Source organism: Asterias rubens, chromosome 22 (genome assembly GCF_902459465.1).
Source record: "Asterias rubens chromosome 22, eAstRub1.3, whole genome shotgun sequence".
NCBI lineage: Eukaryota > Metazoa > Echinodermata > Asteroidea > Forcipulatida > Asteriidae > Asterias > Asterias rubens.
The window spans coordinates 3,787,071-3,813,409 of record NC_047083.1 but is presented as its reverse complement, the minus strand read 5'-3'; the positions used below and the strand labels follow the sequence as shown (position 1 = coordinate 3,813,409).

The following is a 26,339-nucleotide window of genomic DNA, read 5'->3' as shown; positions in this document are numbered from 1 at the left end:
TTTAAATTGTTGCGGTACCCATTGTTAAAATACAAGATTCAAACAGCCTCTAGCTACCGGGCAATCTCAGTAGTCTAGTCAGTATTAAAGACACTGCTCTAGAATTGCAAAGGTTGTGGCGGGTTTGAAGTTCTACTAGAAGTATATGCCTGTGATTGTTTGTTCACAGAAAGAACTCAAGGTAAATAACTGAGTATGCAGTGCTAAGACACATCAGTATACTGTATAAGGGTAAAACCAAAATTAATATTCTTTAAAAAAACAAGTAAGCCTTTTGATAAAAGTTCTTCGGGGTTGTGGTTAGTATTTGACCCTACCTTTAACAACAGCCAAAAAAGTCAGTCAAGTCTTCAATCAATTATGGGAATTCATTTTGCCATATTTTATTGATACTTTACAGCGTCATGTGTATCCTATTGAAATAGCAAGAAGTACATCTCTGTTTCACAGTCAAATAAATGATCATTCCCCAAATGATAAAAAAAATGGATGTTTGATTTACAGATGACTTTATCGATTACTTAATCAATAAATCATACAGTGTGTAAAGGATAGCAGTGACTAGTAAATACAAAAATAATTCCTGTCTCTTTAGCACAAATCAAATAAAAACTTAAATGTACACACCTCAAACTCGGGGGGGGGGGGATAAATACTTTTTATACAAAGACGCTCATGAAATCTGTGACTATTTTTATATTATATTAGTATATTTTATTTATTTACAAAACATATTTAGCAAACTATGTTGATAACACCAACAGCTTTGGCCCTTGGGTTCGGGTTCAAAACTGCTTTGTTGTATTTTTATTTTACAAACATTTTCAAACTATATTTAAGCCTTTTTGAGGTATGGCGGACGTGATACGCGCGCGTCACACGCCGCGACTGATGCCATGCTCACCATGTTGGTGTTCATTAGGTTTACGTGTAAACGCCGCGTCCCCTAAAATGCGCACTTCACTGAATAACATACAATCTATTTCTATGGTCAATACGCACAAATTTACCACAACTTTACAGTGTGTCCGCCGTACCTCAAAAAGGCTTATAAGACCAGGGGTCGATTTCACAAAGAGTTGGGACCAGTCCTAATTTAGAACAAGTCCTAGGAGATATAAACGTATGGCTAGTCCTAAGTTAGGCGAGACTCGCCCCTAACTCGAGATAAGACTAGACTAGTCTTAACTCTTTATGAAATCCACCCGTGGGCCCCAATTCAAAGAGCTCCTTGAAAGCACACAAGCTAAGAAAAGCAAAGATATGCTATACCAGAAAAAGGTTATCAGCTAAAACACCATTTCACATGTAGCATCTGAGACTGGTATCTTGCTTATTGATGCTTAGCACAACATTTTTAAGCAATATGAAATTTGGCCCAGGCTTATGAATTGATTTTAAGACCTTAAAACTACTGTATTACTATTATATTCCCATCGGGTTATGATCCAAACATTATTATGGTATTTTGTATCTTTCTTGGCGAATACTCGTATCGAACCCGACGACGGGGAGCAATTTCAAATAAGAGTTGTTTTTACCATATGAGGGCATGAGTGACTAAATGGGTACATTAATACATGTAAACCTTTTCGCAAATACCCCCATTGCGCAAGCGCTAACTGTTGAGTTCTAACTGTTTAATTTCCTAGCTAGACCAAATTGCACCTCATTCTACGCATAAACCCAATGTTTACTACACAATCCGATCAACTGTTATACAGATTGGAATATTTTTTTGTGTTGCTCTCTAAAACCACATCCCTTTGAAGGGAATTGTTTCTCAAAATTGTTACATCATTTAAAATCAACAGCTGCAAGTAAGTTTTATGCTCATTAAGTTTTAGCATAACAACCAAAGGAAATTTTCCAGTATAAAAACATGACAGGATATCGTAGGCCTATCCTCTCATGTTTTCTGGAAAATTTCTGGCCTACATTGGCCAACATGTTAGGCCACCTAAATCTCTCACCAATCATAAATAAAATTCCAAAAATAAAAAGATCATTAAAATTTGACGAGAAGGCCCTATACCAAGATTAATTACAAAGCACACAAACTCGTAAAAAATTTACAAAATTACATTTTTCACCCCTTTATCATGTAACCATTTACCGCTACTATTCAAATCACTGATATCTTTCAACATTGACACAAATCATGGGTCAAGTTGCATTCTTGTTGGTCTGTCAATAGATTCAATTAATACTTTCTCATATTGACACGGGCCCAATTTCATAGAGCTGCTTTTCAAAACAGAAGTATATTGCTTAGTGATTTCCTGCTTAGCACATAGCAGAAAAAAGCACTGCAGGATACCAGTCACAAATGCCATTGATGATACACGTGACATGGTATTTTAGCTGGTAACCTTATTCTGGGCCCAATTTCATAGAGCTTGCACTTTTCAAAACAGAAAGTATTGCTTAGTGATTTCCTGCTTAGTACATAGCAGAAATGAGCACTGCAGGATACCAGTCACAAATGCCATTTTGCTAAGCATGGGTACATGTTTGTAATACACTTGACATAATATTTTTGCTGGTAACCTTATTCTGGTAAGCATAATTTTGTTATGCTTTGCTACTTTTGGTGCTTACTCCATGAAATTTGGCACTGGTACATGAAGACCGTGTGGTACTTGTCATTGTGACTAAGCAAGTCTATGTACCAAAAATTCAAATCCAAGTAATTTGCAAATGACTTATTGCCATTTAACTCCCCTAAAATGCTGCTTACAAAACAAGAAATTCCGTGCAATGAATGGTCATCATGAATACAAAATACTGCTCTCAAGGTGGGCCATTTAAATTGTATTCAAAACATGGCAAGTTAAAAGGGAAATGCGTGAAAACACGTTCAAAGAATTTGACAACTCATGTAACTTGCTGCTTGTTGGGGGAGAAGACTGACCAGTTCAACTCTCCAATGTCCAGCCCTTGATTTCCCATATCCAAGCTGACGTTCAGATCACCAAATATATGACCAAAACTCTGGTTGTGGTCACCCTCACTGTTCGGATTTTTCTCTGGGGTCAGTCCAGGTAAACCAAAGTCCCCGAGAGACCCCAGATTTGACCTCGGACCTCTCGTTGCACTTCCCCCTCGTAGACGACCTTTGAAGTTTGGGGTCAGACCGGTCTGGATCGAGTTCAGGGAAAGGTCGTCCTGCAGGTCCTGGAAGATAGCACTGTCGCCGTCGAGAGGGGAGTTCTTAAATGGTGTGAAGCTGCGCAGGGGTGAGAGCCAGGTCTGAAGATCGGCCGACTTGCAGGGTGTCGAGACGACAGGCATGCCCTTGGGACGAGGCTCTTGTTTGGGCGAAGAGCAGAGCTCCTGTTCAAAGAAGGCCGTGAAAGAATCCTCTGCTTCCGTCTCTTCAATGTCCTCCCAAATCTTGGGCATGGATTTCCTCTTCTGGCCTTTCTTCTTTGAGAACGGTAGCTCCCTGTTCGGGGTGGACTCGGTCTTAGCGAAACTGGTGTGCCCGGACGTTGATCCTAGACCGGGTGTCAAGCTCTGATTGCTGAGATCTATTCCTGAGTCGGACCCCGAGCTGGTGTTACTCATGGATAGATGGCCGCTGTGGTTCATCATAGGCACTGACGAGACGTCGTTCGGGTTAATCTTTGGAGCGATCGGGACCACCTTGCGTCCCCCGACCATTTGTCGTGGCGGTGCGAAACGTCGGACTCCGCCCATGATAACCGGGGAGAGAATGTGCGGGAGGTTTGTCGGTCGATCCCCTGAGGTTTGGCCAGGGGGAAGTAGTAGGGGGACGGGGACCAAAGCGTAGGGCTGGCTTCCCCTGGGAAGGATCAGTGGTGGTTTCTTTGCCTTGGATGCAAAGGCTGCGATAAAATAGAAAACAAGGGCAAATGTTACAAAATGCTCTAGCATGGCAAAGGTCAGGGGTTCAAATTACACTGTTTCAGTTAACCCAAAACATGTTACATGAAACCTTGCATCTGTATTTATAAAATAAGTACCGGTACTCAAAATTTAACTAGTACAATTTTACAGTTTCTTTCATAAATCCTCAAACAAAAATGTCGCCGCTGGTCCCACAAAGTGACATACGGTAATAATGACAACAAATCACATTATTTAGCAAATTCGTTTAGGCACAATTAATTTTTTACTCTTTACTATTAACATATTTTCAGCATTTTCAGCACCTAAAATATTATGCAGTTTTAAAAGTAATTAACTTGTACTGAATCGGCTGGCGAGTCAAAACAAACAATTTAGAGAAGCTCTGACCAATTTTGGTCAGGGCCCAATTTCATGGCTCTGTTTACGGAAGCAAAGAATCGGCGCTTACGGAAGGAGCAAATTCTGTGCTTAATGCAAGCGTATTTCAAAGGTTAGCAAGAAATTTTGGCTTGTGCGCGTGCGTACTCCACGTTACTAGGCATTCTACGCCTACACAGCTATTGCAGAAAAATGGCGCCTGCTGTGCGCGGAGAACAGTGATCGTGAGCCGGGTATGGAGTAGCCTACCTGAAGATGCTTTCATTTTGGTCCCTTCATTGTTGCCGACCACACCACCTGGGGGCGGGACCATCACAATCTGTGGCATGGCCCCGCCCTGAAAGAACCCACCCTGCTGAGATTGAGTAGCTGGATGAGGACCCATCATCACATTGGGTTGCATCATCGACGGGGGCGGGGCGATCTCCTGCAGCAGGGTGCCTCCATGCTCCAGGTCAGCGACGTACATCCTTTGTTCGGGGAGGCGGACAACGGTTCCGGATCGGAGGGTCCAGAACGCCGGCTGGCCGTGGTTAATCGGTGGCTCCCTGATGAAGATCTTGTGGAGCGACAGATTGTGTCGGATGGAATTCTAAAAAATGGATCAGCAAAAACAGAAATTAACACAATACTTTAAATCAAGAGATACCCATCACCAAGCCAGGGCGACTAGTGAAATTTACTACTTGACTAGTCGCGCCTCAAAAAAAGCGCCCCAAATATTTGTGACTCATACACTAGAGGCGACTAATGTTTAATTCCCATGGTGCATTGTGGCATATTGTTTGCCGAAGGTGCAATGTAGTAACATTTGTGCTGAAAGGATTGAGGGGTTGTAAAATCAACTCTACTTGAGCCGACGTAAATTCAAGCTTACCCTCCAACCCGCCTTTGCTGATTTGAAGTATGGGAAGGTCTCTTCTATCCAGGCGTAGATTTCTCGCAGCGTCATCTTACCGACACGTGAGCTACTGATTGCAAACTGGATCAGTGTGCTGTACGAATAGGGCGGACGCTCGTACCTCGGATCGGCCATCTAATTGCAAAGAAATCAAAAATTTCAGTTTAACAAACTATAGTCTAATTGCAAAGATATCAAAAATTTGAAAATTTTGTTTAACAACTTTAGTGCAACTATACAGGCCTGTATACAAGGGCACTGTCAAGGCGTTTCCTCCTGGAGCATTTCAAGGGCACAAAGGCAATGTTCAGGGGGCCTGGAGGCAATGGCCTTTGTTTTCTGTTTTCTCCAATCAAATACTGCTCAAGATTGCAAGATCATCACCACGACAGACATTTAACGCAATCCTAGGGCACTGGTTGCTTTGTGTTTGTTTTTTCTTGTACTGACCTGAGTGGATTGGAGAGAGTTAGGGTCGAGGTCCGGAGCCGACATTCTCTTCAGCCATGTGATGTTGGTAAGGCTATCATCTGCACTTGTCCCTACACAAAGTCAAGAAAGAAAGATATCCGATTATTACTAATTTAAGAGAATATTTTCTGGTATTTTTTTATTTTAAATTTGTTCAAATGCAGTTGAGCGATTTGTGCCATTGTAGATATTTTTATATTTTGGATTAGCCCAATAGTACTACATGTATTGTAAGGTAAGCCTGGGTGACTATGTACGTCGAAGTCGTGACTCACGACTATTGATTGCTTAGTCGAGTCGAAACTGCTGTTTTTCTACTACGATAAAATAGTCCGGACTACCAGCTTACATGTAGGTGAATCAATTGTGTCGCTTACAGAAGCAGGGAATAATGCATTACAAGCGTATTTAAAAGGTTTGTAGGGAACTTTTGCTTAGGTGCGTGTGCACACTCCTCATTACACTAGGCACTCTTTGCTTACACAGCTAGCGCAGAAATTTGGCGCTTGCACAGCAGTAAGCAGAGAATGGTGATCGTAAGCGCAGAATTCAACGATAAGCAGAGCCATGAAATTGGACCAGTGGGTCGATTTCTAAAAGAGCTTAGATTGATCTTAACTGCAAACCAATCGTAGTTGCCTCAAGTTAAAGGAACACGTTGCCTTGGATCGGTCGAGTTGGTCCTTGAAAAGCGTCCTGTAACAGTTTTTTATAAAGTCGGTATGGTTAGAAAGATGTAAAAGTAGAATACAATGATCTACACAAATATCCCTAGAAATTGCGTGGTTTTCTTTTTACCTCGTCCAGTAACACGGTCGGCCATTTATGGGAGTCAAATTTTTTACTCCCATAAATGGCCGACCGTTTTAGTTCGCGACGTATAATAAAAACCGTGCAATTTTGAGTGATACTTGTGTGGATAATTATATTCTACTTTGTAAACATCTTTCTAACCATATGCATTTCATAACAAACGGTTTCAAACGCTTTTTATAGACCAACTCGTCCAATCCAAGGCAACGTGTTCCTTTAAGTGTGATGTCACAATACAAATCACTATGGTAATACTGACAAAGTGTCTTGTGTTGAATTTTTTTGCTTTGAGAAATAGGCCCAAGGCCTGTTTTCGTAAATGACATCGGGGGCTTACCTCGTGTTATCCATCTCCCGTTTGGAAAGACCCCTTGCAAGAACTGCTCCCCGTTGCTATAAAACAGTTTCCCTCCCAGTTGTATCAGCTGCTGATTGGCTGCTATCTGGAGAGCCTCCTCTTGATTGGATGGCCACGCGGCGACCCCATTTTCATCCTCCAACGTCGATAGTTCAGAATACAGTTGCCGTTGGTTGCTGTCTGTGAAGTGACAGAGTGGTGACGCTGTTGGGTCAAGTCCGTCGAGCATCGGGAGGCCGGACTCAATCTCCTCCTCTGTTAGTTCCATTTTAATCTGGGACTCTATCGCCGCTTCAAGACACTTCTCAGATGAGCTCGGTGTAGCGAAGGCAGATAATCTCGGGGGTGTGGTGAGCATGACATTTCTAGATGCAGGAGGGGGCTGCATGATTGGAGACGAGAAAGGTGTTTTAGTTAAATCGACTTCTTCTTGCTCAGGTGGAGATGTTGCTGTGCCTGTTTCTAATTCCACAGTAAACTCTCTTTTTATTCCCTGCGTTTTGGACCTGTCCAAACTCAAATCCGATCTGCCACCAGTGTTTGTTTGTGCGATAGTACTTGTCGATGGTTTGGGGCTTGGTTTCGACTGTCTGTGATGTCTCCTCGGCTGCCGCAGAATGATGACTTGGTTGGCATGGCGACGCTTCTTCGGCGGGGATTGGACAATCTCAAACCCAACTGACCTCCGTTTCTCAACATTGTTGTTAATATTTTGTGTTCTGGATGGCGTAAGAACAGATTTTGGCCGCCCAGATGCGCTGTTCTTCTTCATGATGGGTGTGCTGGCGTAGGATCGTACATGTGGGAGTGGTGATGTAATCTTTGGTGATGGTGAAAGCATGCTGGCCATGTTGATGTTCTCCTTCTCATCATTGTCAGAATCATCTAAGATGCTCCGCAGAGCCTCGGAGAGCTCTACTCTGTCTGTCATGCTGTATTTACTCATTTTGACACAAGACTCATGGATTGTGAACTTCTTCTGAAGGAAAACAAAAACAGCCAGGAGGATTGAGAGTTTTTCTGTGACACTGACTGAAAGGGTTTGACTAGTCTACGTCGGATCAGGTTGATTCAGTGATTTATTTCTCAGCTTTTCTTGTTCCAAAAATCAAAAGTCAGACTGGAGCATTGACATTTGATTGTAAATTAAATTTAATTTGTTCAGTTATTTTTCTTGCTTTAAAATCAAAGTTCAAATTTATCTGAAGTGATCAATTCAAATAGGAACTAAAAACTTAAAATCTGCCTGACTGATGACGATGTGAAATCGGATTAGACCCAGTAACTGGGGCGCTGTACTCCTGTTTCGAATTGTGATATTATCGGTCGTACGACAGAAAATGTCAACATTTCAAAAAAGGAATACAGCGCCCCAGTTACTGGGTCTAAAATCGGATGAATTTTTTAATAATTGATTAACACAGCACATGGGCCATGTAGCAGCAGAAATATTTTTAAGGAAAGTTTGGGTGGACTGGGTGGGTGGGTGTGTTTTTATAAAAATATAACAAAAATCTTCTGGCTGGGATGTTTTCATAAAAATTGATGTACCAGCATGACCAATCAATGTTCAAAGCAAAGCACTTACTAGCTTAAAAATAAAGCATGTTTTTGTTAAAGGGTAAATCAAATACTTGTTAAAAAAATCAGTACAATTTAGAAACAAAATCTGTCTGTGAAGTGAAAATGCCAAAAAAGTGACTGACAAGTGACTGAAGTGACATTGAAATTGTAACCACCCTGACCACCCTCCCCCTAACTTCTTAAATTAAAGAATAATGAACAATAAAAACAGTATGCAAGCAAGAAAAAGAAAAGAAAAATGCAATGTGTACTCAAAACCCAAGTATTTACCGTTTCATTTTTTAGTTAGGAACTAGCTGCAGCGCAACCACCACCACACAGACACACAATCATCAAGTGTCGTGAATGTGAAACGTCAAAACAGGTCTGCAACAAAATATAAGCCACTAAAAAACTGCTTTCTTTGTGAAATATACCATTTTTAACCTCTAAAACAGCCCAATTGTATCTACACATACAGACGATTACTATCTTACCTTTCTGACTCTAATAAATGTTTACACATAGACAAGAATAACGAGGAATCTCACAGGTTCTCGGTGTTGGTTTTCACATTCACAGACAATCTCATAATCTATGCAAAGGTGTCTATTTAAACTTCCCTGTGGTCTTGCCGACCAATCAGAATAGAGAATTCTAAACCTCGCTCTTTCTCGCGCGAGCTCGTTGACGTTTTTTAACGGGCTGATACACAACACTTGATTGGTTGATCTTGAGCACTGCCGCGTAGTACGATAAATTTGACCAATTAAATAAGCCGTTGTAAAAGCAACTGTATGTGCGGGAAGATTAAACGATACAAAAATGTCATCTGCACACAAAATTAAATCGTCTGTTTCAAAAAGTAGGCTATTTTACAGTCTTTGGCAATGTAGACATTAATGAAAGGTAAGTAATTACTACAGTTCTAGGTACAGTTTCAATGAGGTATGTTAATTTTGTGGGGTGTTGCTTTACTTTGTCAGTGGACAGTTGGTTTTGTTTTATAAAAGTAATCCACACTTGACGACATGCACTGACTGCACCGTACTGCATGCTTGCACCCCGCTCACTCATTGTCACGTCTGTAGTCGTCGGTGTATTTATATGCAGGTACGCTCGAAACGCTCCGGCGGCGGCGCGGCCGGGTCGAGGATCGAGCTCAAAAGAAATAGGTCAAAAGAATTCTACCTCCATGGGTCAACCATGATGGAGGAGGAAAGTGAAAGGGGGGGGGTCAACTTGTCTTGGTTCATTCATTTGGAGGTAGACATTAGCCAGCATGGCCAGAGATGACTTTCATTTACTTTGGACATTTTCTTTGCACCTTTTTAGTTTTAGTTATAATTTAAATTGAGATAATTATTAAAGTTTAGTTTAATAAACTCCCAATCCCATCTCCCCATCTCTCTCTGTCTGTTAAAGTGTTGAGTGTTTACTGTTGTGTGTGGTAACTAATGATATTGTTGTTTTAGTAGGGGGGCCTTAAAATTACACTAACTAACAGTAACACTACTTACTATATACAGCCACAAAAATGTCAGTATGGTGCCAACACTTTTTCATTCAATATGAAAAAATATAGTACCTAATTTACCTCACAATGAAATCATTTTTGTGATGGCACCATAGGGAATGAATGTAAATACATTAATTTTTCTTCAAAAAAACAAACAATAATAGCAAATAGTTTTTGGAAAATAAAAATTTTAAATTTTTTTTAAATTACCGCTCACAAACTAACTAAAATTTTAACAAGAAGATGGAAGGTCTCTTACTTTACTTAAACCGAGTTGACTTAATTAGGTCGGAATCGAGTTGACCTTTTATAGGACCGGATAGGACCTGTCCCAGTTGTGAGGTTTATATGCTTGTTTAAGGGGTCATGTCAATTGTCATAAGCTCATACTCTTCAGAGTCATAGGCCTTTTTCGAAACCATGGGTTCGGCTTTGGATTCGGCTTCAGGCTCTGTCCTTTCGTCTGAAACCAGCATGCGCAACACTGTCACAAAACAGCTAGCCTGAGACGAATCCAAAGCTGAAGTGGTGGTTTAGAAAAACATAAGAGCACTTATTAGTAAGCTTGGGCGATATCGATTTATTTTATTCACGATATATCGCCGACAATATATCGCGATATTCGTTATAATCGCGATTAATGAAATTTGACATCATCAGTCTTAAAACTCCAAGTGAAAGTTGTAGAAGAGACAGTCTTGGCATAAGAGAGGTGTTCTAATGACCTATTCGTCTGGTTTTACTCCAAACCTATGGTGTGCAAGATGTCTCAGCTAGCAAATACATCGCGATATTTAATCGATATATCGATATATCGCGATATATCGATATTTCGATTAAATTCAAATCCATCCGATATCAAAATCGTGTCCAAATTAATATCGCGATATTCGATAATATCGTGATATCGCCCAAGCTTACTCATTAGTCTGATGATTAGTGATTATATACAATGTAGTCATTACAACTGGGTGTTTTTTCTCCCAAACTCTATTTAACACTGCACTTCTGTATGTGTCTTATTTATATTTTGTACATTTGTAGGTAACTCAATTGTCAAACAAAGCAGCTTGGAAAATTGAGATGGCTAGGCGGAAAAAGAAAGGAAACTCAAGAAAGCGCCCTCTTGTGTTCACAGAGAGTCCAGTTGAAGCAAGTCGTCATTACCCAAGTCCTGTTTTTTCAGCGAGAAACCCAGTTGGAGCAGAGCTTGTTCCGGTGACAGAAAAATTGCAATCTTGGGTAAATAATAATTTATTATGATCATACTGGTTAATTATACTAAAATAGTAATACCTGAAAAGATTGTAATAATAATAATAAAAACTTTTAATGTGCACATCACCCTGCCGGGTGTAAAACAAAAACCAAAAGAAAACAGACACAACAAAGTTAGATCTTGAAAACCTGTGACATAAGATAAGTTTTGATCAGAGATTCAAATTTTGTGGTTCAAAGACAATATCTAAGATTAAGTGGTAGAGTGTTCCAGATGTGTGGCAAAACATTTTTAAAATAATAAGCGTAAGGCCTAATTATCATATTCCTCAGTTCATTATTATATGGTGCCATCTTGAAATCACTCGTTGCTTCGTGTGTGACTTGGCGCTCAAATTTCCACAAATCTTCCACTTCCAGTTGTAGACCTTTAAACAATATGGCACATTTTAAAGGAACACGTTGCCTTGGATCGGTCGAGTTGGTCTTTGAAAAGTGTTTGTAACCGTTTGATATAAAATGCATATGGTTAGAAAGATGATTCAAAAGTACAATACAATGATCCACACAAATTTCCCTCGGAATTGAGTGGTTTTCCTTTTACTTTGCGAACTAACACGGTCGGCTATTTATGGGAGTCAAACATTTGACTCCCATAAATGGCCGACTTTGTTAGTTGACAAGGTAAAAGGAAAACCACGCAATTTCGAGTGAAACTTGTGTGGATCATTATATTCTACTTTTAAAATATCTTTCTAATCATATGCATTTTATAGCAAACAGTTACAAACGCTTTTCAAAGACCAACTCGACCGATCCAAGGCAACGTGTTCCTTTAAGATCTACATGTACATGTATTTTCAAAGTATACAAATTAATACATTTTAAGTTTCTATTTGCTGATCTGTATTAAGTGTTAGAGTTACTGATTTCCTTTGTTATAATTTACAAAATTAGTATCTATCCTGATAGAGTGATGGTGGATGTTTCTTACTAGTTGCTTTTGTTTGTATAAAAATAGGTGTCACCACAGTTAGATCCAAATGCACCATACACCCCACCAAGACGCCAAAGACGCTGCAGAGCAGCCTGCACCCTGGACCCAACTCAGACCCAGAGACGGGAGATTACAAGGAAAGACGCTGCGGGTCACTACACAAGTTTACAGTTCATCAAGAAGGCTGCGGACAAGAGAGGAAAGATTGCCAATGGTGGAGAATTAACAAGTTCATCAGATTCATCAGTTACCTTGACTGAGTATGATTTGGAATCATCCCCAACATCTAATCCCTTGGGATTACTATCAGGTTGTGAATCTAAATCAGCTGAAAAGCAGAGGCCTCGAGTTGGTGAGCTTGGCCGCACCCGTGCCCAACGAAGACGGTCACGATCTGAGAACCTGATCCACCAAACTTGGAAGAATCCGTCACGAACAAACAAAGATGTTGATGTTCCTCTAGAAGCTAGTTCAATCAGAACTGGCCAGAAAGAAAACAATCAAAGGAAATTTAACAATCCAGGACATCAGCCAAAAGAAATTTCATCTGATGACATAAATGAAGAAAGTGACTGCTTTCCATCCACCGGCAAAAATGTGATGAATTCAAGACGGGTTTTAAGAACACGCTTTAACATCGAAAACACTCATGCCACTGACAGTGCTGAACAGAAATCAATCAAGAGTTCTTCACTTGAATGTAGAGACTCCATGTCACCTGAAAAAAATTGTAGGCGCAGATCAATGAGACAGAAATTGAACGCTTCATATTCTAGCGATTTAGACCATGGTAAGAAGAAAAGCTATTGGCCAAAGACGAAGAAGTCAACGAGCAGAGGTTGTGTTCTTGCATATGACACACCAGAAGCAGATTACGGGGTTGGTGTAAGTCTCCGCCGGCGGAGAAACCTACTACCTACTCCGGCTAAAAACAAACTCATGATGGGACTGTGATGTCGTGATGGGATTGTCTTCATGCCAAAGATAGAGATAATTGCAAAGGTACCGCCCCAATTTAATTTCTCTAGGGCCTGCCCACGGTGGTTGGTGCCAGAAAACTCCCCGGTGTGGCTAGAGATTCTGTCCCCCCCGGAGATTCCGTCCCCCCAATATGGCAAACTGTGTACAAACTTCTTGTGATAGCGCCCTCGTTGGAATCCTCCTACAGCCCATGTTAATTTCCCATATAGGGGACAGAATCTCTGGCGAATAGAATTCCCTGGGACACTGGAATACCCGCCCAGCCCTCCAGATTCTCAAACCACCACTGGCAGAATATTCCTCTGTTTCTGACCACCCCACACATTTTCAAAAACTTTATGAATTAAACTTTAAATTTCATTTTCAAAAGTTCCCAACAAAATGTAATATTTAATATTTACCAGTAAAAAACAATGGTATTCAAAGCCATAATTTAAGTACTTATTTGGTTTGAGACTATTTTTATCATCTAGGGAAAATGTTTTTCCAGCAGAGCACTTCAAGAACTCAAAATTAGCCTTAGTATCCATCATTTTCGGAATCAGCACCCCCCCCCCCCAATTAGGTTTACTTTTAATCAAAAATGTTGCTCCAAGTTTTTTGTTTTCAAATCTGGTCTAAAGTAGACCGGAAGTACCGGTAGCCTTGTCCAAGGCTCTTTACGCTAGCACCGGCCCATTCTTTTGGACGACGAACTGCATAGTGCATACAATGTAGATACTAGGTATTTGATACCATGGGGTCGAAGCATGGTTTTTCCTTTTCAAGGTTTTTCAACCTCGTACAAAGAAGTCTGTTGCGGCTTCATTTGTACGAGGTTGAAAAACCTCAAAAAATCATACATTTTCTGAAGGTAACAAGTACATACTGTATATCAAATACCCAGTACCGTGCCAGTACATGTTTCTTTGCAGCTGGTCAACACTACGTGGTAAATTTAGAGCAGCCAGGTGCTTGCGTAAAGAGCCTTGGACAAGGCTAGACCAGAAACTGAATAATGCGTGGAGATCCGAAAATACATGCACAATGCACTGCTGGAACCACTGCCAATGCTATACTCAGTCGTTGATCAGGGCCCAATTTCTTAGAGCTGCTTAGCACAAAAAAAATTGCTTAGCATGAAATTGTTGCCTCGATAAAAACAGGATTACCAACCAATTTCCACGTGATTTTCAGGATAAGCAAACAACAACTAAATACCAGTAACAAGCAACTTGCAACAAATAGAAATTTGGTTGGGTAATCCTGTTTTTATCAAGGAAGCAATTTCATGCTAAGCAAATTTTTGTGCTTATCAGCTCTATGAAATATTGGTCCCTGGGGAACTCAAAGACATGTTGTTCAATGGGAGGCTGTTCCACTCTCTGATTTTAGTAAAGAAACTGTTTTCGATGACTGCTTCTGAATTCAGAGAATGGCTCCAGAGCGAGAATCATTTTCAAATCTGAATTTCTACACACGCACTTTGATAGGTTGTTGCCCTTCAGCTTTTAAAAAGGGTCATTCTGTGTCGTGTCTTCCGATTTCAATAAATAAATAAAACGCTGTGTGTGCTGGAATGAGCAATGAATGCACACCAATTTATTACCCGATCCGACTTCCCATGTGGTCGGGGCGGAAACCACTAAAGTCCACTAAGAACGGCTAAGGACAATGAGCATTGCATGCTCAAATCAACATTTGTGTCAAAAATAAATTTTGTTGAAAGTAGGTCACCGTGACCTGTAATATGTTTTCATGACCTTTGACCCAGTTTGGTTAATAATGTATCTTTCCCCAAGGACATTATGATAAGAACTGTTTTATATATTTTGACTAGAAGCACTGGGTTGGTAGAGGGCGCACGCCGCACACACAGGTCTATGGGATGCCCCACCAGACATAAAGACGCCACGCTGTATTCAAACATACTCAACATGAATATGTCAAAGTATCTCAGTCGCTTGAAATAACAATTTACACGCTACATTTGATTTCTTGAAAATATGTTATTGTTTTATTATATTAAAGTTCACCTTTTTTTTCTTTTTTTTTAAAGTCATTTTACACTTTTGGAACAGAAAAAAAAATACAAGTTCACAGATTTACAAATAACCATGAAATGCTTTACTTTTTGAGAAAACATGAAAACAATTATCAATTCTCGATATCGGAAATTACGGCTTTATTTCAAACACATGTCATGGCACGGCGAAACGTGCGAAAGCAAGGGTGGGTTTTCCTCGTTATTTTCTCCCGACTCCGATGACTGATTGAGCCTAAATTTTCACAGGTTTGTTATTTTATATATCAGTTGTGATACACAAAGTGTGGGCCTTTGGACAATACTGTTTACCGAAAGTTTCCAATGGCTTTAAAGGCTTCAGGCCTGAAGTCTTTCAATATTTGACTGAGAAATTACCTATTTCTTGTTACTTCAGAGGAGCCGTTTCTCACAATCACAATGTTGTATACATGTACTATCAACAGCTCTTCATTGCTCTTTCTTTCATCTTCCATGGTTCAGGTAAGTTTTTATTCTAACAATTATTTTAAAGGGAAGGTACACGTTTGGTAATTGTCAAAGACCATTCTTCTCACTTGGTGTATCCCAACCCAACATAAGCATAAAATAACAAACATGTGAAAAATTGAACTCATTTGGTCGTAAAAGTTGCAAGAAAATTAGGAAAGAAAAAACACCCTTGTTGGACGAATTTGTGTGCTTTCAGATAGGAATAAAAGACTTAGAAGTCTTTTTTTATTTTAGTGAGAAATTACCTCTTTCTCAAAATCTATGCTACTTCAGAGGGAGCCGTTTCTCACAATGTTTTATAATATCAACAGCTCTCCAATGCTTGTTACCAAGTCAGTTTTTAAGTTAATATTTGTTTTGAGTAATTACCAAACGTGTACTTTCCCTTTAAGTAATTATCAATAGTGTCCAGTGCCTCAACAAGCGACTTCTTTTGAAATAAACCAGCTGCATTATTAATATGTACAAATAAGTCTATTCGATCAAAATGTTCAATATGCTGCTAATCAAACCAGAAATACCGGGCAGACCCCCTTCTCTTTTCGATAAGTGCACTTGGTTCTCTTACGTACGTTACACAACACACAGGACCTACGGCTTTACGTCCCATCCGAAGGACCAAGCAATAATGGTTAAGTATCTTGCTTAAGGACACAAGTTTCACGACCTGGACTCGAACCCACACTCGTTGATCAGAAACATCGTAGCTTGGGGGCGAGGCGAAAAATATGACCAGCATAAACACACATTCAGTTATTCATTCAGTTGAGTAGCCTATGCCTGGAATTTCATCTTTGAGAGGGCAAGGCCATTTTAATTTTGAAAAGGGGCACTTCCATTGTAAAATCTGAAAGTCTACCATGGGATACTTTTGAAGGGGGCACCAAGGCCAAGACCAGCCGTCGATTTCACAAAGAGTTAGGACTCGTCTTATCTCGAGTTAGGACGAGTAACCCGTCCTAACTTAGGATGGGTCCAATGCGTCCCATGTCTTCGGATACGTAACTGAACTCGTCCTAAAGTCCTAAGGTCAATCCTAAGTTAGGAAGAGTTTTGTGAAATCGACGGCAGGAGAGGGCAACCGAAGCCATGGCCTCCATGACCTGTGTGTAATTCCACTCCTTAAAGGGCATTTTTTTCTTTTACATCTCAGCTGCATCGTAAATATTTACATAGAAGTCAATTAAATCACATGGTCCTTATACTCTCATAATGTCTGGTACACGAACGTACGACTTGTCCCCTCCTCGCCAACACGAACAGTCGACGTTCTCTGATTGGCAGCTTCTTGGTGACACAGTTTTTGATTGGTGGGTTTGATAGTCTCCTTTCTAGTCGCCAGGAGGCATATTTTCAGCCGCTCTCTGAAGTCGTCGTACAGAAGCTTCCCTTGAACTGGAACTCTGAATTGGAATCCTTTGAGCGACATGAGGCAGAGACCACGACCGTTCATTTGAAAGAAACTTGGATCGGCTTGTATGCTGTGTGTTTCTGTCATGTGACTCAGCCAGATTCTCACGTCAGTCGGGGTCCATAATCTCGGATCTGTAATGTATGAAATAAATGCTTTAATAGAGGGAGATAAATAATTTGTATATTACCCATATACAATGACAAGTGTAGCACTGTATACTCAGTACTTTCCTTGAGCTCTGTGAAAACAAAATCACCGGCATTACTTGGGTGGGATTCGAACCCACGACCCTTGCAACCCCAATGCAAACAGATAGGACTGGTCATAAGTTAGGACTAGTAACTCATCCTAACTAAGGACTGGTCCTATCTCTTAGCATTGCCTAGGACTAGTCCTAAGTTGGGATTAAAGGGAACTGGGGTGGATTTCACAAAGGTAGTCCCCCAATGCAAACAGATAGGACTGGTCATAAGTTAGGACCAGTAACTCATCCTAACTAAGGACTGGTCCTATCTCTTAGCATTGCCTAGGACTAGTCCTAAGTTGGGACTACCTTTGTGAAATCCACTCCTGGACACACTTGGTAAAAGTCATAGACCAGTATTCCCACTTGGTGTATCCCATGCATAAAATAAGAAGTATGTAAAAAGTATCATTGGTCATCGAAGTTACAAAAGAATAATGAAAGAAAAAACACCCTTGTTGCATGACTTTGTTTGCTTTCAGATGCATATCTATTGCGAGTGAGAGATTACCTCTTTCTCAAAAAAATACGTTATTTCAGAGGGAGCCGTTTCTCTCTATCTAAAGCTCTCCATTGCTCGTCACCAAGTAAGTTTTTTGCTAAAAATTATTTTGAGTATTATTTTTAGTTTTAATCAGTGCCTTCAACAAATAATTTAAAACAAAGCGAAATCGAAATATGAGGTTGGGTAACTTGGGTTGTATGTTTTTGTTTTATTTATTTGTTGGTGTGAGGTAGGGTTAGGGTTAGGGTTAGGCAGTGGACACTATTGGTAAGTGCCAAAGACTAGCCTTCACAGTTGGTGTATCTCAACATATGCATAGAATAACAAACCTGTGAAAATCTGAGCTCAATCGGTCATCGAACTTGCGAGATAGTAATGAAAAAAAAAACGCCCTTGTCACACGAAGTTTTGTGCGTTTGGATTGTCGATTCGAAACCTCAATTTCTAAATCTGAGGTCTCGAAATCAAATTCGTAGAAAAAAATACTTCTTTCTCGAATTTGTGGCACTTCAGAGGGAGCCGTTTCTCGCAATGTTTTATACCACCAACCTCGCCCCATTACTCGTAACCAAGAAAAGGTTTTCTGCTAATAATTATTTTGAGTAACTACCAATAGTGTCCACTGCCGTTAATAGAAAACAAAGATTCTTCGTTCTGTTAATATAATTACATACCCATGGGTATATGGCGCTCGACTGCAGTTGGGTTGTCTTGCAGTGCAGCTGCAGTAGATTTATAAACTTTGTAGGGTTGATCGACGGGGAAAGTTCCTTCGTTCAATCCTGTCGATAAAGATACGCATTTATTGAGCTCCAACCACTTCTGTACCTGTATAAGTAAAATAAGATTTAATATTATGCCAAATCTAATTTTAAAAACATGCTTCCTTTTTTTTCTTTTTTTTTACAAAAATGAAAGGATACATTTGACTATCTCCCCAAAAATGTTTTTTATAAACATGGACTCGCGAGATATTTGTAGCTCATTTTTCAACGATAGCATTCTAAAATTAATGTTCTTTCGAAAGAAGTTTTCCACATATTGAAAATGTGTGAAACACCATTGTGCAAATCTGTGGACTTCAAATTTTACAAACGTCAGTGACGCAATGATTTCTTAATTGTTTATATTAACAACCGAAACTGTGAAAGCCTTAAAAATATCTTCAAGGTTTTCTATATCGTTAATTTGTTACAACAAATATTGTTCATAATATATTATTTCATGGCTGAAAATTTACTTTCGCAACAATTTAATAAATATGAATACTTTTTTATAGATAAAAGATTCGGTAAACAAAAGTAGTGAAGAAATCACGCGCACGTAAAACTCCATAATGGTTTGGACCATAGAGCAAGTTGGACCAACTTGTTCTGATCCGTTCGAACATTTGAGAGACTTGCACACTCGTCTATATACATCTACGTAATAAATACTTGTCAAAGCCATTTCAGCATCTGGACAAGGTGAAAAGACAATGAGGAAATTTAGATGTGGGAGGAAAACCCCAGAAAATTATACCATCAGGGGAAATCCACGCAGTCAGGTAGGGACTGGAAAACCCAATCCACATTGGGGGCGTTCGTTTAGCTTCCCTGGGTCGACCCCGGTCTGCCCCGGTACGTTCGAATAGCGACGGGGCTCACCCGGGTCAGCCCCCCCCCCCCCCCCAGGGTGACCTGAGGTACATGCCGTCACCACCAGAGGGCGAGTGTGATCGTTCGATTAGCTCTTCAGGGGCTCACCCGAGCACCGCCGGGGTAGAGACCTAGGGAAGCTAAACGAAAGCACCCATATAGTGCCCAGGGTGTGATTCGAACCGGGGTCCCATAGATGGAAGGCGTGGCAAGACACCACTATACGCCAGCATGACTCTACCGTGACCATGATGGTCGTACCTTGTGGTCGGACTCGCGTTGTGCTAAGAGCTTCACCGACATGATCTCAAAACAGCTTAGGATGAAATTGATGACCGGTCTGCAATATCAGTTTATCGTTGTGGATACGGTGCTCAGTACACACCGAGCCAATATAGTGGTTCAATGCCAGATGAGTTTTGGTGACTATAAAGAAGTTTCGGTAGTAGTACAACCTGTCGACAACTTGACTTCAGAGGCAGGTTTCGGCAGTTAGTAGTACAACTTGTCGACAACTTGACTAAAGAGGCGAGTTTCGGTAGCTGTATACGGTAGTGAAGTTTTCGACAACTTGACTTCAGAGGCAAGTTTCAGGAGTAGTAGTAAAACTTGTCGAAAACTTGACTTTAGAGGCAGGTTTCGGTCGCTATAGTAGTGCAATTTGTCGACAACTTGACTAAAGAGGCGAGTTTCGGCAGCTACAGCAATACAACTTGTTGAAAACTTGACTTCAGAGGCAAGTTTCGGTAGCTAGTATAGTACATCTTGTCGACAGCTCGTCTTCAAAGACGAGTTTCGGTAGCTATAGTACTACAGCTTGTCGACAACTTGACTTAAGAGTCGATGAGTTTCGGTGGTGTAGGAAATTACAATTTGTCAACAACTTGACTTAACGGGCGAGTTTCGGTAGCGTGTAGTAGTACAGGTTGTCGACAACTTTACCTCAGCTTTCGGTATTTATAGTACTATACAGCTTGTCGACAACTTGACTTAAGAGGCGAGTCACGGTAGCTAGTAGTATACAACTTGACTTCAAAAGAACTCTGAACGTTCGTCCACTGGCTTTTTAAACGTTTTCTGAGTGGTGCACCCCGCCAAGCCTATTCCGCCAACTAATAACACATGTAATGGCATACCCCCTCTGAGCACTGTCATTGAGTGATTTCCTCTTCTCAGCTTTAAATCTCAATACACTTTCCTGGCAACTGGCGCTCGAAGAAAAGTTCAGGATTTCCTGCAAAATGTGACTTTTGGAAATCACAATCATCTAATTGATTGGAAGTTACAGTTGGTGTCGCTTAAACTCATTTGCATGCTTGAAGGTACGACGGTGTATTATAGGCAGCAGATCTTCGATGTATTATACTAAAGTACCAAAGTTTATTATCACCTGTATATACACGTGGAAAGTCAGCTTGCAATGAAGAACCTTTACGGGTTAACTGTTTATCCGTCAATGAGAAAAGGGTAAACTGTCAAATTTGAAACGAATCTTTCTTTTAGAAACAGAAGCTAATAGTATTTATCTAATTCCCAACAGAAGAAAGCAAACCACCTACGCGTTGAAAATACTGACTTCTAAATGTGGATAATCCATTAGGCCTATGCACAAACAACTGTGTCACTCGTTGACAAGTATTTTTTTTATACTATTTTTAGCTTCTTCCTGTGCACCAACCTGATGTAAAGACATAAGTTTCGCAAATTCATCTATACTTGGAACTTGGAAGTAATGGGTTCAACAGGGAAAACAAACCGCAGCATCAAGGCCGTCTAGATCTAGTCCGGGTTCGGGGAACAGTAGCCACGAATAACGCAACAGACCGTGGGCGTTCTGTGACCCAAACCCCCGAGGAAGATTTCTGTTACAAACGGTAGCGACATAACAAGTACGGAGTTCTTTTGCAGTTGAGGTATTCGCACCGGGTGGCCGTGTACTGACTCCCTATGAAGTAATGACAGACTTCAAATCAACAGAGACGATGGGCGCACTGTGGCCCAACAAAAAACTGAGGAAGATGTCTGTAAGACGGTAGCGAAATAACAAGTACGGAGTTCTTTTGAAGTTGAGGTATTCGCCCCGGGTGGCCGTGTACTGACTCCCTATGAAGTAATGTCAGGATTCAAAGCAACAGAGACGGTGTGCGCACTGTGGCCCAACAAAAACCGAGGGTGACACGGTAGCGAAATTCCAAGTACCCCGAGTTCTTTTTGCAGAACACAGGGTGGACGTGTATACTGCAGCACGGGCTTCAAATCAACAGAGACGGTGGGCGCACTGTGGCTAATAAAAAACCTTCCAGTAAAAGCTTTCTGTTGCACGGTAGCGGAATAATAACAAGAACAGATTTCAGGGAGTTGCACGTCAAGTAAACCCGAATAAAAAACCGACCCCCTTTCGAAGTATATGAAGCTTTCAAGCACAGACACAGACTGCCGTATATACTCTGACCCAAAACCACCCGATAAAGCTTTCTGTTGCACGGTAGCGTACTTACAAGTACGGAGTTCAGTTGCAGTTCAGGAAAAACAGTGGGGTGTAATAATAATAATTGAATTCTTTGGAGTATTGTGTGGCTTCATACACGCTCCCGTAGGCCGTTTCAATAACTTTACAGCATATCAACAATAACGTTCTCCCGACGAAGAGTTGAGCAAGCTGGTCGAAATGTTGAGACCAAAGAAATCACTCCGCAGTCGTGAAGTGAATAGCGGTCCCAAAGCTAAAAGTAGTCCCGGCCGAATTGCTATAAACTTCTTTAGTGGTTAAAAAGCAGGCAGTTCTTTTCAGAACTGTGAAGTCTCCCGAATTAAAAAAAAAATGTACTCCGTGGTAGTAGAATATAAATAAAACAGTTCCGTACAGTACAAAACTTGGCAAGGTATACACATGGTGTTGCCGCAAACCAAAAAGACCTACTTTTTGTATATTGTAACAATTGGTGACATAACGGTAATTTTCCATACCACTGTCCCGTTGTGTGTTGACGTCACGGTGTAGTGGACTTACGTCACATTTCTACGTAAAGACTATTTTGTTATGGTACGCCAGTCACGACCAATGGGTGGTTTGTTCCGATCGTGCTCTGGAGTATAGTTCCATGACAGAGTATAGATTTTGGTGGGTCATTGAATTAACTGAGCTTTACTTTTGTAGTGTCTCGTTCATTTTTTAATAAGGAGCACGGAGCTGTTTTCATTACTCCATATAAAGGTGGTTAAAGGCAGTGGACACTATTGGTAATTGCCAAAGACTAGTCTTTCCACTTGGTGTATTCTCAACAAATACATAAAATAACAAACCTGTGAAAATTTGAGCTCAATCGGTCATCGAACTTGCGAGATATAAATGAAAGAAGAAAAAAAAACTTGTTACGCGAAGTTGTGTGCGTTTAGATGGTTGATTTCGAGACCTCAAGTTCTAAACCCGAGGTCTCGAAATCAAATTTGTGGAAAATTACTTCTTTCTCGAAAACTATGGCATTTCAGAGGGAGCCGTTTCTCACAGTGTTTTATACCATCAACCTCTGCCCATTTCTCGTCACCAAGTAAGGTTTTATGCTAATATTTATTTTGAGTAATTACCAATAGTGTCCACTGCCTTTAAGTGAACATTCAAATGTGAACGGTTTCTCTTCTTTTCTGAACTGTTTGCCTTACAACTCCGTGAACCCGTTTCGAAACAGTTTTCAATCCCAACCGAATTGCGTGGTTTTCCTCCCACATCTAAAACTGTAACGTCCTTTGTCTTCTCTCCATTACACGTGTTATAACATGGCTATAATGCAGTGATTAAGTTCGCCGACTTCACAGCCAGAATCAATAAATGAAGAGTAATTAAAGGGGTATGTTGCATTGTTGGGCGAGTTGTTATATGGCTAGAAAGACGTTTTAAAGGAACACGTTGCCTTGAATCGGTCGAGTTGGTAGTTGAAAAGCGTGTGTAACCTTTTGTGTAAAAAGATGCTGTAAAAGTAGAATACAATGATCCACACAAACATGCCTTAAAATTGCACGGTTTTCCTTTTACCTCGTCGACTAACACGTTGGTTTAGCACAGTAAAAGGAAAACCACGCACTTTTGAGGCATTTGTGTGGATCATTATATTCTACTTTTAAAACATCTTTCTGACCATGCATTTGATAACAAACGGTTTTAAACGCCTTTGATAGACCAACTCGCCCGATCCAAGGCAATGTGTCCCTTCAAAGCCATTGGACACTTTCGGTTCAGAAAGAAAATAAAATCACAGATTTACAAACAATTTACAGGGTTTACAGAAGGTATTAAATGGCGAAAGACTTCTCTTGAAATATTTGTCCATGAAATGCTTTACTTTTTGAGAAAACATTAAAACAATATCAATTCTCGATAGCAAGAATTACGGATTTATTTGAAACACATGTCATGACACGGCGAAACGTGGGGAAACAAGAGTGGGTTTTCCCGTTATTTTCTCCCGACTCCGATGACCGATTGAGCCTAAATTTTCACAGGTTTGTTATTTTATATATAAGTTGTGATACACGAAATGTGGGCCGTGGATGGACAATACTGTTTACCGAAAGTGTCCAATGGCTTTAAAGTTGCCTGTCATTGCCCACTCGAACTTTGCCTGGCTTGAGTGCACTGTCATTTTGGCGCTTGCATTATTGCACACAAACAATCAGAACAGAGATCAATGCGTGCATGAGTCTACACGATGATTCAGATTGCATTACGTCACCACAAATTCATCATTTTCAGCTGGATGGGTTGCCGTAGCGATTGTCGCAAATGATCACTTGCTCTCGTGTGCCGTTTCTCCTATATGACCACGCAGATGACGTCAGATAACGGTCCGTGTGACGTAATCACGCAGGCACTATGATGTAATACGGTGGTGTGTCGTGATGAGTAGCATATTGCTATGGCAACGTATGGTAATCAATAATGTACTTGTCAGTGTTAGTCTGTTGCTCTACGCCCCCCCCCCACTTCTTTTGACACATCCCACCCCATCCTTCCAAACATAATAGGTCTTTTACCTCTATGCTCCAAAGTGGAAGCTGGTCACTCGTTTCTTCTTAGCATAGATTTACTATGCTTAGCAAGTTACTGTGAGCTGAGAAGATTTACCAAGTTAGAATAGACCACTGTGATCTGGGATCAATTTCAATAAGGCATGTTGACACAAAAACTTGCTAAGCACACAAAACATATTGCTCACTTAAAGACAATGGACACGATTGGTAGTTGTCAAAGACCAGTCTTCTCACTTGGTGTATCTCAACATATTATGCATAAAATAACAAACATGTGAACATTTCAGATGCTTGATTTCGAGACCTCAAATTCTAAATCTGAGGTCTCGAAATCAAATTCGTGATTAACAAAAAACAGTATTGATAAACCACGGGCGTCACAGTCATGTGATCCGGTTGGCTATTTAAAGGTTGAATTATGCTTTCAATAAAACCATTGCCAACGTTGGAAGAAATAATAATGCTTTTGGATAGTAAAAAGGCTGGCTATAAAGTTTTAGATTAAAATTCACTCTTTTTTGTTTTGCTAAACGATTTGACCCTATAGCAGATCGAGTCGTTTAGAGGTGAAATAATTCTTAAAAACTGTAATAAGAAAAAAAAAACATGTAAAACCCGGTCGTGTTCTATTACGTAACCCTAAACATGAACAATTGCAAGTGCAATTGCCTCAAGTACAACTTACCAGTCTAGCTTGATACTTTCTTTGTGAGTCTCTTGTCGTTTTATTCACACCTGCATAGACTTTCTTCAAGTGGTCACTGTATCTTTTCTTCGTAATGTCCACACAACATTTTAATTGTTTATCTGGTGATTGGACGAGTGCCTTCATCTTTGAAATATACAATACCGTCTTGAGAGAAGACTATGATCCAGTACACAAGGCCGCAGTTATACCGTAGTTCCAAGTGAGGACGTTCTGAGTGACGTAAATTCCACGCGTCTTTTACGTAACTATACCACTTTATACGATAACCCCAAAAGCCCCCCTTCACACGGACGAGAGCAATTTTAACAAGGGTCCCGTGTTAATGTTGCCAGTGTCAATTCCAAATCCACGGGAAAACCAGCGACTCAGAAAGACCAGCAGGGAATAACAGTGACCAAAAGAGCAATGAGAGTGGGAATGACCGTGGAGCAACTTATACTATAATAGAAGTGCCTACGGAATACACGTGATGCTCCCGGCTCTTCCGGCGGTATGCGCTTTGAAAATCAACATACCTTTGCGAATGAGCAGAAAGTTGCCATCCAATAGCAGGTTATGAATAATTGTGAAAACACAATGACCACGTCACAATCACACGTAGCCTTACAGTTAGAAAAGAAACTAAAGCCGGATGTAGATATGGATTGTTGACGATGGCAACCCCACGCACGAACTATAGTTCCGGTATCCGTACCTATACGTTCCACTAAGGTCAAACCAAGGTCATACCAACATTGTCATCAAAATACTAGACTTGCCAAGGCGTTCCTGGGCTTGATTCCACTAAAAACATAGTTAATAATTATTTGGTTATTACTCCCCAAATTAATTGACAATACAAAGATGGGATTTGAGGCATTGCATGATGAGGTATCAAAGATTGGTTTGCGGTAACACCATGTGTATTATCTATAATTGCCGGGTAGATCACGTTCTTTAGAGAATGGCTTGCCTGTAGGCCTATACATGCGCGGAGTTCGGAAATCGGGACACAGTCCTAAAGACAATGCAAAAGGCCTATTATTGGTAATAATTGTCAAGGACCAGTCTCCTCACTTGGTGTATTTTTACATATTATGGGGCCTATGCACACAATAGCAAACCTGTGAAAATTTTAACTCGACGTCAAAGTTGCGAGATAATAAAAATGGAAGAAAAAACACCCTTGTCACACGAAACTGCTTTCGCAGACTTCGATTTCGGGACCTTAAAATC

At 40.5% G+C, this 26,339-nt stretch overlaps 3 protein-coding genes across 4 annotated transcripts; 1 reads left to right on the top strand and 2 right to left on the bottom strand.

The window, feature by feature from the left end:
* Positions 1-1,162: 1,162 nt before the first annotated feature.
* On the bottom strand, positions 1,163-8,934 carry LOC117304930 (forkhead box protein M1-like). The gene is made up of 6 exons (XM_033789569.1): positions 8,858-8,934; positions 6,777-7,776; positions 5,606-5,697; positions 5,132-5,290; positions 4,504-4,846; positions 1,163-3,851 (listed from the first exon to the last, which is right to left on the bottom strand). The coding sequence occupies exons 2-6, from the start codon at positions 7,741-7,743 to the stop codon at positions 2,878-2,880; spliced, it is 2,535 nt and encodes an 844-aa protein (XP_033645460.1). The 5' UTR covers positions 7,744-7,776; positions 8,858-8,934; the 3' UTR covers positions 1,163-2,877.
* A 236-nt stretch (positions 8,935-9,170) lies between these two features.
* On the top strand, positions 9,171-15,655 carry LOC117305284. Its single transcript, XM_033790127.1, has 4 exons — positions 9,171-9,269; positions 10,924-11,121; positions 12,119-13,096; positions 15,496-15,655. The coding sequence occupies exons 2-3, from the start codon at positions 10,963-10,965 to the stop codon at positions 13,046-13,048; spliced, it is 1,089 nt and encodes a 362-aa protein (XP_033646018.1). The 5' UTR covers positions 9,171-9,269; positions 10,924-10,962; the 3' UTR covers positions 13,049-13,096; positions 15,496-15,655.
* An 837-nt stretch (positions 15,656-16,492) lies between these two features.
* On the bottom strand, positions 16,493-25,650 carry LOC117305299 (transcription factor ETV6-like). Of its 2 annotated transcripts, XM_033790149.1 has the most exons (4): positions 21,069-21,103; positions 19,652-20,780; positions 18,428-18,581; positions 16,493-17,135 (listed from the first exon to the last, which is right to left on the bottom strand). In XM_033790149.1, exons 2-4 carry the CDS (start codon positions 19,691-19,693, stop codon positions 16,798-16,800), a joined length of 534 nt encoding a protein of 177 aa, XP_033646040.1. In that variant the 5' UTR covers positions 19,694-20,780; positions 21,069-21,103; the 3' UTR covers positions 16,493-16,797. The 2 variants fall into 2 exon arrangements, with proteins under 2 accessions (XP_033646040.1, XP_033646039.1); XM_033790148.1 differs by lacking the exons at positions 19,652-20,780; positions 21,069-21,103 and adding an exon at positions 25,101-25,650.
* Positions 25,651-26,339: the final 689 nt, after the last annotated feature.